The sequence below is a fragment of the Lupinus angustifolius genome, chromosome LG06 (genome assembly GCF_001865875.1).
Source record: "Lupinus angustifolius cultivar Tanjil chromosome LG06, LupAngTanjil_v1.0, whole genome shotgun sequence".
In the NCBI taxonomy this organism is placed as follows: Eukaryota; Viridiplantae; Streptophyta; class Magnoliopsida; order Fabales; family Fabaceae; genus Lupinus; species Lupinus angustifolius.
Genome location: NC_032014.1, coordinates 5,105,801 through 5,120,670, shown reverse-complemented (window position 1 = coordinate 5,120,670; position 14,870 = coordinate 5,105,801). Strand labels below are relative to the sequence as shown.

General features: G+C 32.2%; 2 protein-coding genes across 4 annotated transcripts; both read right to left on the bottom strand.

Moving 5' to 3' along the window:
* Window positions 1,651–5,308, bottom strand: LOC109349186 (probable BOI-related E3 ubiquitin-protein ligase 2). 3 transcript variants are annotated; one of them, XM_019589896.1, is made up of 5 exons: window positions 5,079–5,307; window positions 4,957–4,985; window positions 3,912–4,076; window positions 2,723–3,081; window positions 1,651–2,356 (listed from the first exon to the last, which is right to left on the bottom strand). In XM_019589896.1, the coding sequence occupies exons 3-5, from the start codon at window positions 4,012–4,014 to the stop codon at window positions 1,808–1,810; spliced, it is 1,011 nt and encodes a 336-aa protein (XP_019445441.1). In that variant the 5' UTR covers window positions 4,015–4,076; window positions 4,957–4,985; window positions 5,079–5,307; the 3' UTR covers window positions 1,651–1,807. The 3 variants fall into 3 exon arrangements, with proteins under 3 accessions (XP_019445441.1, XP_019445442.1, XP_019445443.1); XM_019589897.1 differs by lacking the exon at window positions 3,912–4,076 and having other exon boundaries at window positions 5,079–5,308; XM_019589898.1 differs by lacking the exons at window positions 4,957–4,985; window positions 5,079–5,307 and having other exon boundaries at window positions 2,723–3,125; window positions 3,912–4,040.
* LOC109349911 (axial regulator YABBY 4-like) lies at window positions 11,764–14,268 on the bottom strand. The gene is made up of 7 exons (XM_019590968.1): window positions 13,536–14,268; window positions 13,318–13,452; window positions 13,065–13,188; window positions 12,918–12,966; window positions 12,758–12,833; window positions 12,522–12,626; window positions 11,764–12,034 (listed from the first exon to the last, which is right to left on the bottom strand). Exons 1-7 carry the CDS (start codon window positions 13,614–13,616, stop codon window positions 11,957–11,959), a joined length of 648 nt encoding a protein of 215 aa, XP_019446513.1. The 5' UTR covers window positions 13,617–14,268; the 3' UTR covers window positions 11,764–11,956.

Sequence of the window (14,870 nt, the reverse complement as noted above, 5' to 3'; positions counted from 1 at the left end):
ATTAATCAAAAGTTATGTTCACTAGTTCGCATGAAATCAAGCATAGAAAATATTTCTTGGAATTCTTTAAATTGTAAATCTTGAATACAACACTTGTGATACACATTTCTCACTTTTGAATACTTTATCGATATCCTTATTGACTCATTAGCAATGAGACAATAACTTCATTTTGGCTATGATGAGTGTGCACTGTACTCACCCATGTGCCCTTTTGATTTTTGCTACTACTATGGAATGTTCATTTTGTGTCACTTAGATAATAGGTGCCATATTAAGTACCATATCAACAAGTACGGAATTTATGCAATATATTTTCAAGAAGCTTAAAGATATTTTGCATTATGAAAAAAAAATTGGGTCATTGTTTAATAATCTCTGGCCTCATATGACTGATATAACATTTTCTGTAATCAATAGTAATTTCTATATATAAGTAGGGGACAACAAGATTTTACACTTGAGATGAAAAGAAAAGGTATGCCTATATTTTAGATTGGGTGGTAGATACTGGTAATAGCACTAGTCTAAATTCAAACATTTGGAATCTAGAGCATTTATATTTCTGTGGTTTTGAATTTAAGATCGTGAAATTTGTTTTCTTAATGAGCAGGACTAACCTATGCTAGCTAGGCTCAACTTTCAATTCACATGTTTGGAATCGAGAATATTTAGGTGATTGTTGGTTTTTTTCTCATTTCGTTTTCTATGATAATATTTTCATATTTCAACTACCAAAACATATGAAAACATGGTAAAAGAGAAGAATATTGCAACAACAAAAATTGAAAATATTGTCATGATGTCATTCAAGAGGATGAAGTAGAACAAAGGTAATACACAACTACAACTACTAAGGAATCAACCAGCATTTTTATATGGAAAAGGACTCTTAGCTCACCAATTTTCATTTCTTACACCTGTTGTACTACCAGAGATCATGTATTGTACTAGAGAATCTAATACTAGATAGGAATTTAACGGTGACAAAAAAATATTTAACGGTGTTAATTTTAAGTTATTTTTAATAAAACAAATTAACTTTAAAATCTCATTATCCTCATACTCCAATATCAAACTCTATAGTACTGGGAGGATACTTGAACGTTTATGTTCTGTGCTTTTTTTGTTTAGTTCCAAATCTCATGAGCTTTAGAAACTCAATACTCAATTATATTTAAACTATAACTCCACCATTTCTGCACCTGAAACCCCCTTTGATACTACCAACTTTGAAAATGTGATATTATAGATAATAACCAATCCCAATTTATCATTAGATTATTTAGATATGTCAAAGCAACTACAAGCTGATATCCCATGTGTTACCTATGCAGCAAATGTTGAGAAATAATAAAACAATGTGAAAATATTGGCATGTAGGTGATATTTCCCATATATTATGTTCTCTAAGCTTAATGAAAAACATTGCATAAAACCAAGAAGGGTTGGTCAAGTGATGGAAGGCCTCAGTGGATCCCCAAGGTCGATGATTCCAATTCTTGTGAACGATACTTGTTGGGAAGGACAGTCACGAACCCCAAAAGAAATTAGTTCCTTACCCAAAAAGGTGAGGAAATACACTTCGTAGTACCCAAAAAAAACATTGCATAAATAAAAGGGCAGAGAGGAAGAAGAAAGGCAGATAGATAACACAAGAAAAATTGGATAGAAATATATTGGAAGTAGTCAACTTTTAGTGATAAGTACTTCCTCTTGGTACATTAGTCACAAATAGTTTTACTTTTAGTTAAATCACAAAGAACATTGACATATTTTCCATATTTAATACTTAGCCCTTTGTGGGTTAAGACAGATAGACTTCAACACTTCCAGTTTTTATCAATTGGCATACAGGACAAACATTCACAAATCCATCACAGTCCTTACACAAGCACAGGTGCCTACAAGGCATTAACAACATAGATACCTCCTTTGCCCGGCATGCCCTGCAACTCATATTCTCCATGCCTTGGCAGCTCTTGGAAGTAGACTTCATAGGCGCGACCGGGATGCTCAGAAAGTTACTGGGATCTATGTATGATGCTGCGTCATCAACTTCGCTATCCCCAAACCCTTCCTTCCCTTGTTCGACTCCTTGTGAAATGGCGAGCTGGAGATTGTTCCTTAACACATTGACAACTGACTCGTTATACTTTGCTTTGTAGTGCCAGTTTTGTGCTTCAATAGCCACCTGTTTTATTCTCTCTGCTAGCTCCCTGTTCTTCCGGTTCATGTTCTCTATCTCAACATCTTTTTCCCTTAGCTTCTTACAGACACCTTTCTCAATGGATGTAAGGAGAGTAGCCATGTGTTTTTGCTTTATGTCTCTTACACCTTTTGACAATTGTTCCTTCTGCGTATAAAGGAATTAAAATAAAATCTCAGGAAAGTGAAAAGTACTAGAACCAGAATCATGTACAGTTGATAACTCCATTATCGGAGTGCCACTTCAAGTTCGAAGTATTATTGCGTAATAGATAAAACAAAAAAACATTTCAGAACTTTTGATCACAGGCCCCAATATACAAAACTGTGACTCGGCAATTTGAAGAGTACATATATAATTTCCTCGTTTTCCTGTTGGATTAAGCGAAAGCCACAAGCTAGCATGCATACCTTTCTAAAGAATATAAATATTTTAAGCATAAATCATTTGCACCAGAAGATATCCCGTAACCAACATCATGAATTGAAAGAAGAGAGCAGCTATAATGTATACCTGAAGTTTAATATACTGGTCCAACTCATCTTGCTGCCTATCAAGCTCAGCTCTGATATTGTCACCAAGGGACAACATGATTGAAGGTGTGGCACTCATACTGCCACTAGACGTGACAGATGAGTTGTGCTCATCATCATCATATGAAAGCCTCAATCCAGTTGAAACAGGGTTACGGTTTGGAATGATTCCTGGTCGATTAGCATCATCTTGACAGATGTTGTAATTTAAGGAAATCTGAAGCTTTTGCTGCTTTGAGATATTTTCCATTTCGCTGCTTTGTTTATTAGGCTGACTCATGGAATTAATATGCTCGTTTCCAAAGTAATTAACTGGATCAACACCACATCCAGCTTGTACTGCAAGAGATATTGCATGTTCATCACTCAGTCCTAAGGTAAAACTACAGATAAAATATAAGAACAATTAAAAAATATAAATTTGTTGAGCTAATTATTTAGTAACAAGAAACAAATAAGTATTTCACGAAACAAAATAACAAGATTACAGACACAGTACATGATACAAGTAATATAAATAGCCTCTTGTTACAAGCATTTCAGTGTGCATGCAAATGACATGTCAAGGGCCATTGTAGTTCATATGAACCATGGCCACCTCAGAAAATTTGAAAAGTCCATATAAAAATTAAATAACATTACATATACTTCCCCCAAAATATCATATGGCATAGGCAACCAAAACATTTTTGTTCAACACTCCCCACAGACTTCATGTTTTCAACATCATAATATATAAGAGATTATGCAGGATAAGTAGCAATAAAACAGCATTGACTGATGTTGTCCTGTAACATAAAGCAGACACACACAATGCACAAAAGCAAAATGGAGAGGAGATACACACATGCATAAACAAAACAAGTTAATAACCAAAATATTGCTCTCCTTCACATTTTTCAGAAGAAGGCGTCGTCATGCCTGTGGCAAAAGGAAATGAAGGAGAGCAGAATGAGTACGAAATGGAAAGTGACAGTCATGTAAAAATAAAGTAAAAGGAAGTCATCGTAAGTAATGTTAAAAAGGTTGATCCAATAAAAACAAACATACTATAGTAAAAAATATAGGTTCAGCAAAACAAATAAGACATAACCCACTAACCCAGTATGACAACCACATCCAAAGAACCATTCTATTATCACATGACAAAAAATAAAGAGAAAACTAACAGTTTCCAAACAGCTGCAACTGATTTGCTGTATTTTGATACCGAAATTGAGTCTCATCAAGGAAAACAGGAAGCACAGGGTTGCCGTTGTTGCCACCCAACATTGTCCAAGAAAATGCACTTGACTAACTCAAATTATGTAAAGACTAAAGTAGCCAATAAATATCTACATGGAGATAAATGGAAGAGTTAATATCAATTTTAACTTATAAAAAACTAACATCAAATATTTTAGCACTACCAATCACATCACAACAATTTAAACTATATGGCTTGAAGAGGTAGGATAGTTGGTGGGTCTAATCAAAAAGACTTTTATCAAATTTTCCAATAAACTATTACAAGGCTTAGCAAGTCGGTTTTGTAGCAAGCTGTGATGATTCATTCCCACCAACAGGATTTCCAAATATTTTTGTGTCTACTAGTTGACAGGTTATTAGTGAAATATTCAATCTACCAAATCATCTAGAAGTTCATACAAAAACCAAACAACATACAAATTCCTTTATAAGTATAACCAATTTGAACAGAATAAAAAAAATAGGAGCAATTTGTACGATGGCACAATAAGTTGCCCCGAAAAATGATTGAATTTCACCAAAATCCATTAAAACTGTTACAAAAAGTAGCAAAAGAAGATAGATAGCATCCCCATAAATCAGTGGATCGGCATGTATGCTCTCTATCCCTTTATTGATCCCTTTTTCTAAGTAGTACTCATAAAAACTCAGAAACTAGCACCCCAATTACTTTTATTTCAACATAAGGTATTGTGAATAACTGAAATGGAACCAATAGACTATCCAAACAAATCTGATGAATGTCCATTAAAATGGATGCATAAAAAGGTGAAGAAATTTTCTGGTGAATTACCAATCCAATATATGAAATCAAAACTGAAAACTTAGTCAATGGATGATGAAATAACATGCAGATCATCGCAAGGACTTCAAAATATTTCATTTCATTCCTATTACAAAAAAATCTCAATTGAATAACAAACTAAATGGCTAGAGACAGAACAGAAAATGACAAGACAAGGTTACCTTGATATTCACGACCTTTGAGATTCCATCTACAAAGCAATCAGACATTAGAAACTAAAAAGGAGAAAACTTTGTTATAAGAATCAATGAAAAACCAATATAAACAAAAACCCATTAAATACCTTGAGATTATAATGCTTTCTAACGGTAAAAAAAGTTGAGTCAGAAACATGAAGATGAAAGACAATCCAAAAATAACATAGAACAAAAATTGGGTGAAATGGAATATGAGAGGAAGATATAGATCTGCAAAGGAAGGTTAAGGAAAGGGGAAGATGAATGATAGATAGATTGGGAATTGGTGAATAGAATAGAAAGGACGAAGAGGTGGGTGTTCCAGAAAATGGAGAGGTGGTTATTATTTATTTATTATATTATTATTATTATTGCATTGAAACCATCAATGGTTACAAAACCAATTTCAGTTTTTTTTTATAATAAATATTTTTCAAGACTATAGATTGCAATATTATTATGTTTTTTACTTTTCAAGATTGTGGAAGATATACGACAATATTGGAATCCCCCTATCTCCGTGCTGTGTGTCATGCATGACAAATAAATATAATTTAATAAAAATAATAAATTAAATCCTTTTTTTTTTTACTCACTAGTTATGCTCTTGGTTTCACCTTACCATTGTTGGAAACAAACTGGTATATAATATATTAGACTAAGTCTTTTAATAAGCACACAAGGAGTTCTCACAACACCAATTTAACATAAAAATGTCAAGCTCTACCTTCTTAAAAAATGTATTGAGCCCGATTAATCTGTAATTTTATTATATATTTATATTAAATATTTTATATAATATATACATAAAATAAAAACAAAATAGGTAAATCATGTAGACAATTTGATTTGATATTAAGTTGTTAGATTTATTAATTTTAATGTATGGCTATTAGCTTATTTAAAAGCATGAGAATGTTTAAATATCTTATATTATAATAAATTTTTAAATAAATTGTTAAGTCAAGTTAGAGTTTTAAACAGATTGATATTTTATATCAAACTTTTAAATATCTTATCTTAAACAGTTAAATATGTTGAACAAATTGAACCTTTCAAGTTAAGATTTTTTTGTTTACACCTTTAGCATGCATTTGATAGATATTATGTTTTAATTTTTTATTTTATAAACTCCAAGATTATAAGTTATGAAATTATAATCTCGTTAAGATTGTAATTTATTATCTTGGATGGAAAAAAATTGGTAGAAATCTTGGGTGAAAAATAAATATAAGCCAACATGTTCTTTTTCTTTCTCTATTTTCTTATATGATGATGACGGAATGATAGGAGAATCTATCCACCTAATAATAAATATATGTTATTGATCATTTAAGACTTTAAATTGCAACTCGAGAGTGTTATGATCCATACATCAAATTGAAGTTCAAGGGTTGGGTTAATTGTGCCATAATAGGTATCTCTTTGATTACTTGAGGAAATAATACATTTCGAATTGTGGAAGGAAATAAAGTATTTATGAAGGGGAATATGAGATCGATCTTTTTGAAGGCCTACTTCTGAATCGAAATAATTTGTTTCTGCATTTCAGTAAATAATATTCTTCCCGTGATCGGAACAATAGGTTGGCATATTTGTTAGAACTGAATATGTGATATCGGTAGCCCAACGTGACATGTTACTTATTAAAACACTAGGATAGAGCCACCTATCAAAACATCTTTTTTCTGCTTGTGTAATTTCATCAATAGGAATCATATCTTATAAAAAAAAGAGAATATCTGCAAATTATTCCATTTATAATGCATTTTGTTAAATCCCCACAACGTTAAACCACAAACTCAAATCTATTGGTACTAAATCAAGCTATAACATCAAAATGTTAACATATATTAATGTATGCATGTCAAATATTATTAACTCCCATTACTTTCACTACATTGACAAATATAATGCACCATCAAAATATAATGTCAATCACCTATACACATTTTGATTGACAATAAAAAATATAAATAAAACTGATACAAGGAATTTTAGAACACGATGAATAGAAAAGTAAAAGTATGGAATTATAAAATATGATTTATGACTTAAAAATCTTTCATTTCTCTCAATTTAAATCTCTTCCTTCATACAAACATTCAATAAATTAGTAAGTAGCCCCACATAAACTAATATCTTAGGTCGGGAATGACAAAAAAATTTGACATGTAGGTGCCTGTGAAAATAGTCGCAACTAGCATCCACTATAATAGCTTATGAGTTAGAATGAGTTTTATGATACTCGTCATATTTGTACCACAAATTTATAAATTTAGTTTTTAATTAATTATATATATTATAATTTATTATTATTATTATTTTAAGATTATATATATCATATACTTTAATATTATTTAATAATAAATTATTTTTAATATTGAGTATTATGAAGTATATAAATATATAATTAAAAATAAAAATATCCATATGAGTATCACAAATATTAAATTATGATATTAGGAATGGAAAAACATTTTTCCCATTAGCATGCCTACTTCCCCTAAACTTGAGATGCTCTTTAGAAGAACTTCTGCAAATGGTAAATGTGGCTTCACCTATGTCAATCACATATATTATAATTTTAAAAATTAATAAATATCCTTTAGTTTAAAAACATACTTGAATTAATTATGTGTAGTACCATTTACAATTTTAATATTTCTATATAATTCAAAATTCATCACTGCCAATAAAATATAAGGTTGAATTGATTATTTTCACCCTTTTATTTTTGCTCGATTTTTAAATAATTCCTAAAGTTAAAAAAATATTCATCACATTTTTATAAATAATTGCATCCAACATGACTTTAATTTAAAAAATATTGTTTAGAGGGACTGTAGGGGTTTTAATTTAATTTAACCTAAAAATATATACTAGCCGAAGAGTTGTATACAAAAACCAAACAGAGGTTGGAGTCTGCAGCAGAGTAGAGTCACAGGGCACGGCAATCGCAGAGGAAAATGATAATCCCTGTTCGTTGTTTCACCTGTGGAAAGGTCTTTACTGTCCTCACAATACTACTTTTTTCCTCTTCTCTCTTTTTCCCTCCATCTCAAAATTAACCAATTAAATTGTAAACTATGATATTATTTTAGGGTTTTGTTTAATTTTGAATTCTCAATTTGTTTCCTTTTCTCCCATTTAGGTCATCGGAAATAAGTGGGACTCCTATCTCGACCTTCTTCAAGCAGATTACAGTGAAGGGTCAGTACCCTAATCCTCTTTTTTTTCTTCCAATTTTTCATTTTTTAATTAATGATTTATTTCAATTTTTAGGGTTTTCACTCCCCTTCCTTCTATTGGGTGTAGGACTGTAGGGGTTTTAATTTTCTATTGACATTATCTCATTGGGAAACATTTAGGGTTTATCGTCACTGCCTTATTGGGTGTAGGGGATTTTTTTCCTTTGCTACCATTGATTCTGACGTGGCATGATTATGATTGCTGAAATTGAATATTGGGTATCGTATAGATATAACAATTGAATGGGTTTTTACTTTTTTATTTTCATCTTGCGAATTTGTTTTTGTGGCTTATATGAGAGGGTAAAGGTTGTGTTAATTGAGACTTTTTGTGTTTGCGGGAGTTGTTGAATGTGATGGCTTTGAATTTGTGTGTTTTTCCACCACTTTTACTTTTAATTAAATTGTAGTCCACATGCTTTCCCAAGGTGACTTTAGGTATCTATTGTAATAGGGTCATTAATCTTTGATTTGAATTTGTCATTACCGGTGATGATTAGTTGGTTTCTTACCTTAAAAGTATAAACTGCACTTTGTGTGTGTGTGTATATATATATTGTGTCTGTGCATGGTGCCCACTGCCCTGTAAGTTATATATATTTGCTAGAACCCCTTGGTTCTTCTCGGCTTGGACGATAAACAAATTTGTGTTTATTGCAGAACTATTCAGAAGTTATTTGCTTGTTATAATTATATTGGATCTGTAACTCAGTATTGATAACTTGTACAATTAATTGATGGCTGGTTTTCAATCTTATCTTCGTTTCCACATCCACTAATACGCGTACAACATGTCTGATTTAGCTAACTTGCTGATGAGCTGATTGGGGGAATAAGAATTTGAAGTATAGATGTAGGTTCTGCTTGTTGCACCTTTTTCGAGGTTTAAACTTTTCATAGTGTTAGTGTATTCCCTCATAAACATTACTTTTCCCAAACTGCATACCTTAAGGGATATTAGGTCCCATTGTATCCTCACATAAATCCTTGAGGGTACTTTAGTGTATAGATACTGGTGACTATATTTTAAATATAGTAGTATTAACATGATGATGAATGCAGAGATGCACTGGATGCTTTGCAGCTAGTTCGCTATTGTTGTCGGCGTATGCTTATGACCCATGTTGATCTCATTGAGAAGCTTCTGAATTACAACAGTAATATTTCTACTTCTCTGTCTCTTTTTCCTGTGTCAATTTTCTAATAGAATTATTGTTTTTACTGATGGTATATTTGTTGCAGCTCTGGAAAAAACTGATACCAGTTAAGAAGGATTAAGGAATTGCAATCTGGTCACATGGTTCGTGGTTTTTTTCTTCTTCTTCATGTTGTTTTGCAACAAGCAGTGGTCTAGTTTATGTGCTTGTTCGGATCAACTGTGACAGTATCCTGTGCTGCAACTTATGTTAGCTAGTTTTTTTTATTAAATTGTAGTCAGTGTGATGCAAACTCTCCTTTGATATTTATGTATCATATGATTTGAAATGCCAAAGTTTTGTGACAGGTATGTAAAAATCTAGTGATTTTACTCTACATGTTACAATTAACCTCTCTACATAACGTGCATGGTGTTAACTTGGGGACGAACTTGATATGAAAATTCATCATTGAAAATTTCACTCCAGTTTTTTATTATTCAATATCCAGCTGACTCTTAGGAGTTTGATTTCAACCTAAATTGTTCGTTTTCTCAAACACATTAATTCCAACTGATTGGCAAATTGCTGAGTGCGATGAATTTCTAGATATCAAGGACAGTTGCTGGGATTTTTATTCCTATATTTAATGCTCTATTGTCGCTGTATTTGTGTCGATTAACTCTGATATTGGGATCCTTAGGATTAGAATTCAGTATAGTATGCTGGAAAAATGTTCACCATATTTGGTTGCGTTCCTCCTTCCTCAAGCTAAACATTATCTCAGTGCCAGAACTATAAGTCTAGAGTAACTAATTGTAAAGTAAAATGGTAAGTTAATAAGTGTATGGTGATGGGCCTATAGTACCAAGGAAGAAACAGAATCAACTGTGCCCTTAGTTTTTGTAAACATCAAACCAATGTAATTAAAGCTTTTACAGAATCGAAAATGGAAAGATCCTTTGAGTGCAGACTCGAGAAAAATACCAAACACGTCATCCATTGTTTCTTAGTGGACTAAAGTCTGAAGTTAAATCTTAGTGATAAAATAATGACATGACAAAATCTTAAGAATAAAGGTACCTAATATGAGGATATAAATTTGTGAACAACCTCCTTTTTCGGTGCAGAATTGCAGATTAGTAAAAGAGTAGATTGAAGATATATAGGGTATTAGATATATAGAAAATATATAAACTGTAGATATTCTGTAGATGAAGATATGGATATATGCTTTTCAAAATAATCCTTTATTATTTGATTGGCTTAAACATGTCGAATCCTAAAAATAAAAATGATTTTGGTCTTGTAAATTGGTTTATTTGATTTCAGTCTATGCTAGTTGGCGATATGCCATACACTATCTTTGTTTTGAATTTGGTCAAAATAATAATCAAAAGAGGTGTCACTTGAGTGGGAAGTTTTTATGCGTAGTTAAAGATCATGAATTTTCAGTTTAGACGCGAGATGACAATCAATAGATTCATAATCCAAAACAAATAATATTAATGACTCATTTGTCTACCTCAAAGAGATTCACTGTACCGTGTATTCATTTGTCACTGTAAAATTTTCTAAACTTAAAAGCTTCTCTCCTGCCTTCAAAATTTAAGAAAATCTGCCGCGGTGAGAAATTATGGATAGTCCTCAAATTTGGTCAACACTGGAGAAATCATTGGTTCGTCCACTTTTGCACAACCCTTCAGAAATTAGGGACAATCCTTTCCTTCTCTGTGCCTTGTTAGGACATTCAGATAATTATTAATATCAAAATCATAAAGTGGTATCAAGTACTGGTCTGAGTTTGGTTTCAGTGGAAACTATGTTAAACAGTGAAGGACTGTCTTTTTAAGAAACGAAGTAAGTCATTAAATATCCATTACATTTCATTCCTTCTCATTTCATTTCATAGTTCATTAAATATCAAAACATACCATAATGATGTTGGTCGGCAAAACTGGATGATAAAACCAACAAAATGGGATTTCTAGATGAGTTTTTTTGTCATGTGCACTTGAGTATATATTAAGGATTCCAAAAGAAAACAAATTTTATTGGAAAACTTAATACATCATCTCTCTCACTTTTCAATGATACTTTGCTTCTCTTTATCATTAACATATGCTATGAGCACCCACCATAGAAAAACCTAAATATCTGTTGCATTATAGCTGCATGTGATGTGGGTATGCTTGAGGTTGTCTTCTTGGTGTAGTTCCTATTTGTATAAGGGTGGAACCCTTGTGCTTTTTTATCAATAAAACTTTGGCTTATCAAAAAAAGATTAACAATCTTTAGTTTCACAAAAGAGTTTAAAATGTACTGACTTTACACTATCGACACATCATCCAGCATTGATTTGTATTACTTTTGTCTAAGAATGTAGTTGATATGCTCAAGCAGAATTTGAAGTGTCAGGTAAAACTATCAATTAAGAACTTCCTAAAGTCTCAAATTGTCAGGTCAGAATTCTACCATAATTGTTTTCATTTCCCAATGGCATCTTTTCTTCAGAAGGAAATCAATTTACATGCAACATTAATGTTAAGATAATAAACAGCTTTTTCTTTTGTTATGTCATAACATGCTACGCTTTGTTCATTCAAATGGCATCCTTCCCAAGATGGAATTCCTTGGAATCTTTCTTCCACGGAAACCTTGACCTTCTTCATTGACCTGAAACTTCAAATATCATAATGCAATCATTACAATGGCAAAGTTATAAATGGTAGCCTTGTATGGGAAGCACATCCACATTTTTACCTTAGAAAGTTAGCATTTTATGTTAGTATTACAATGTTGTCTTATTTAGTTAAGTGTTACTATTAACTTTTCGGTCCTCTTCAAATTTCAAGGTGACTCAGCTCCTACCACATACTGATTTAATCTCTAAAGGTTACCTATAATTAGAACATTAATTAAATTATCTAAACGTTAAAACTTGCCATGTTAATCAAAAGCATATGCTATCTTCTTTATTGAATCAATGGAGCCTACCTCAATTCTTCATATGTGAAAGGGACAAGTAACACTATCTACACCAAATAAGTGCCTACTAATAACAAGTTTTAATTTTCAGAAGTAATTTGTTTCTGTTATAAGAGAACTATCTGATTAATTAATGAAGAAACTGTTAAACTTTACAAAATGATTATGCTTTTACCTCAGCATCATTAGGGTCCACATGTGAGTCTAGATCCAGAAGTGGCTCTGTTTGGCTACAGTTTTCATCATCCCCTTTGCACTGAGTTGGAGGGAAATTGGCCCACTGAAAATGGCAAATATTTTCAGGATCATTCTTACTTAAGTACCCTTTATGGTTAACCAATCTTAAAAGGCTGCCAAATATTAAAATGTGTTGAACTACTAGTACCATGCACTTGAATAAATAAACCTTACATTCTTTGCAGCAGTACTGAAAGCTTCCTTGTGGGTCATGTCAGGGTTTTCAGCCTTTAGCCTTTTGATCTCATCCCTGCATTAAACTAATACTGACATTAGAGTCCATGGTTTGAAGTTTATGGTCTATAAAATGCAACTTTGTTTCATAAAACATTACTTGATGAAGCGGTTATAAGCTGATGGTGTTCTTTGTCTCTTTTCTGGAGCTGCATGGAATTCATTTATAGATTTATGAGGAAATATTTGTTAATAAAACAAGCTTCAAACTGAAGTAACTTATCAAAGTTACCACTGCCTTACATACGTTTATTCACAACATTGTTAATTGGAATCACATCCTCTTCCTCACAATCAGAATAAGTCATCATGGAAGCATTATAGCTGTTCAAAGTCTTGTTTATATCCTCTTCTGGACTACTTTCTTTTGGCTAGAGTGTGGAAAAAGTCACAAATGCATTTAAAGAAGAAAAAAAACCATTAACTAATATGTGGGTCATTGGACTCACTTTAACAACTAAAAGAAAACAAACCATAAAATTGGAAAGGTCAGCTATCACCTCAAGATGGCTAAGAGATGCTAAAAGGTGTAAAGGGACAAAAGAAGCTTTCATCATGTTAACAGAGAGGAGGCTTGTGCAGTGCCCACATCTCACTGTAACCACCATTGACATACTGCTGCATGGGACACTTACCTGCATCTCACAATTGAAATGAAAACAGGAGAAAGCAAATATAATAAGAGAAACTCAAGAATTGTAGTTATATAACTCATTACCATCAAAATTGTGGTGCAGAATCCACATTGTACATAACATATCTGTTCTGGAAGATCAAAAAGATGGTTCAGTGTTGACATAGGAGTCTTTTTGAGTATATAAGAGAGGTTGTGTATGTTTGAGAAAGAAAAGAGAGAGAAGACTCATGGTTTAGATCATTAGACAAAAGGGTGCATTTATAGTTGAAGTTGGACATTCATAATCAATCATCATCATACTTCAATGATTTGTGGAATGAGGTACTAATGGTGATTTTCATTGCCGGAAAGCACTCCAACATTGATAGCTAGGGATAGAGAGAGTTTAAAAAAATTCAATCTTTAGTATTTAGGTGTTGAGAGTAAAACTAGAATTACAATGACACCCTTGAGAAGATGGTTTATTGTGATAATTTTACCTATCTGTTTAAACATTGTTGTCACTGGCAAACTTCTTCATTGGGTTGCAGTGGCTCAAAGTTCTATGGTACTTTGCAGAACGACTTCAAGTACTTGTTTGTTTCATGTGTTGTTTTCTCTTTTATTGACACTCTTAACCTCTACAAGGCTTCTCTTTGTCCTAGATGAAAATGAAAGTGCATAAAACTTTTCCATAATAGAATGAAGGGAAAGTTTCCACAAGTGTACATAGAGAAGGTAAAGAGGCATCTTAGGATTTGTCTTCCTTGAAAGACAGCAAAATAAATTGACCAATTAAAGAGGATCCTCCCCACTTTCTGTGCTCTCTTGGCATGTGTTACTTCTTTCCTATCTCTTTTTGTTTCACATTGAATTTCATTCAATCCTTTTTCTGCTACTTCCTTAACTCCATCCCATGTGATTGCAGATGAGTTGGGTTTGAGTTACATTATTTTAACATTAGAATTTGACAATTTTCTCTTGCAACAAATGAAACTATCTTTATCTATTACTTTCTTTTTATGTTTTATGTATACATACTCTTACAGATACATCCCAAAAAATCAAGGGGAAAACAAATCTTGTCTCATATTTGATGTATAAAAAGCAGTACTGCTTGGATTTATAGGTTCCCAGGATCACAGGTCAATATTCACTTAACAAAATGAAAAACTAGTACAAAACTACAAATACAATACTGCCATGAAAATATCCTAGAGTGGATTAGATTTTGTTTGATCAGCCTCATTAAAAGGAATTTTAATATGAAAATTGTCCTATATGCGTTATTGCAGACAACTAACATTGGCAATCCTATGCGTTATTGCAGACAACTGACATAGGCATCCTAATATCTAAAAGATTAATAGGGCTAGTTATTTTCCTACAGAGAACCAATGTATTTTGTGAAAAAACTTTCCATGTTATATTCATGGC